The sequence below is a fragment of the Olea europaea genome, unplaced genomic scaffold (assembly GCF_002742605.1).
Source record: "Olea europaea var. sylvestris unplaced genomic scaffold, O_europaea_v1 scaffold38016, whole genome shotgun sequence".
NCBI classification, from domain to species: domain Eukaryota; kingdom Viridiplantae; phylum Streptophyta; class Magnoliopsida; order Lamiales; family Oleaceae; genus Olea; species Olea europaea.
In genome coordinates this window covers 1-1109 of record NW_019257422.1, presented here as the reverse complement: position 1 = coordinate 1109, position 1109 = coordinate 1, and the positions used below count along the sequence as shown (strand labels likewise).

Below are 1109 nucleotides of genomic sequence, written 5' to 3'. Positions count from 1 at the left end.
TGTATACTCATCTTGAATATTTTCTTGCTGTACATTTCGTTTTATTATAGGCTTGAGTTTCTAACATCTATATTATTTAGATATTGGCACATCTTTTCTGATATGATCGTCATTACTATACCAGGCTCCCATCGTAGAGGAAGACCATGTGGTAGGTATTGGAGACGAGGCAGAATTAGTTATCAATCTTCTTACTGGAGAATCTGAAAAACTAGAAGTTGTATCGATAGTTGGTATGCCAGGTCTTGGTAAGACAACATTAGCTAAAATGGTATTTTGTGATCCTAAAATAGAATTTGAATTTTACAATCGTATATGGGTTTATGTTTCTCAAGATTGTAATAGAAAGGAAGTTTTCCTTACTATTCTGGATCAAATCACCAAGGTCACTGATGAGATACGTAACATGACAGAAGATAATTTAGCTCAAAAACTTCTTAGATCTTTGGAGAAAGAGAAGTATTTAATTGTCATGGATGATGTTTGGACTCAAAATGATTGGAATCATCTCCAAGTTGCTTTTCCTAAGAACAAGAAGAAAAGCAGAATATTATTGACTAGTCGTGACAAGAATGTGGGTAAGAATGCCGACTGTAAAGTACAACGCCATGATTTGCGATTTCTCACTCCTGATGAGAGTTGGACTTTACTTCAAAGAAAAGCACTTGGCTTGGAGGAATGCCCAAGGGATTTGGTCAAACATGGAAAGAAAATAGCTGCTGAATGTGATGGACTGCCACTGGCGATAGTGGTGATTGGAGGAATTCTACTAGAAAAAGGTACGGAAGGTTCTCATTGGGAAGATGTTTCCAAAAATGTGAAGGAATATATCGTTGAAATGGATCCAGGGAAGACCATGGACAATTTTATAGCATGGAGTTTTAATCACCTACCTTATCACTTGAGAGCGTGTTTTATATATTTTGGTATGCTTCCAGAAGACTATCGTATCTCGGTTAGGAAACTAATTCGCTTGTGGGTTGCCGAAGGATTCATACAACGAAAAGGGGATTTAACCTTGGAGAATATTGCAGAGGACTATCTAGAAGATCTTGTGAACAGGAATTTAGTCATGGTAGAAAAATGGAGGTCAAATGGCAAGATTAAAA

General features: G+C 36.8%; 1 protein-coding gene across 1 annotated transcript; it reads left to right on the top strand.

Moving 5' to 3' along the window:
* Nucleotides 1–96: 96 nt before the first annotated feature.
* On the top strand, nucleotides 97–1106 carry LOC111386940 (putative disease resistance protein At1g50180; the record flags this gene model as incomplete). Its single annotated transcript, XM_023011443.1, has 1 exon — nucleotides 97–1106. A coding segment is annotated over exon 1 (871 nt), but the record flags the coding sequence as incomplete, so codon positions are not given.
* Between the last annotated feature and the right edge of the window lie 3 nt (nucleotides 1107–1109).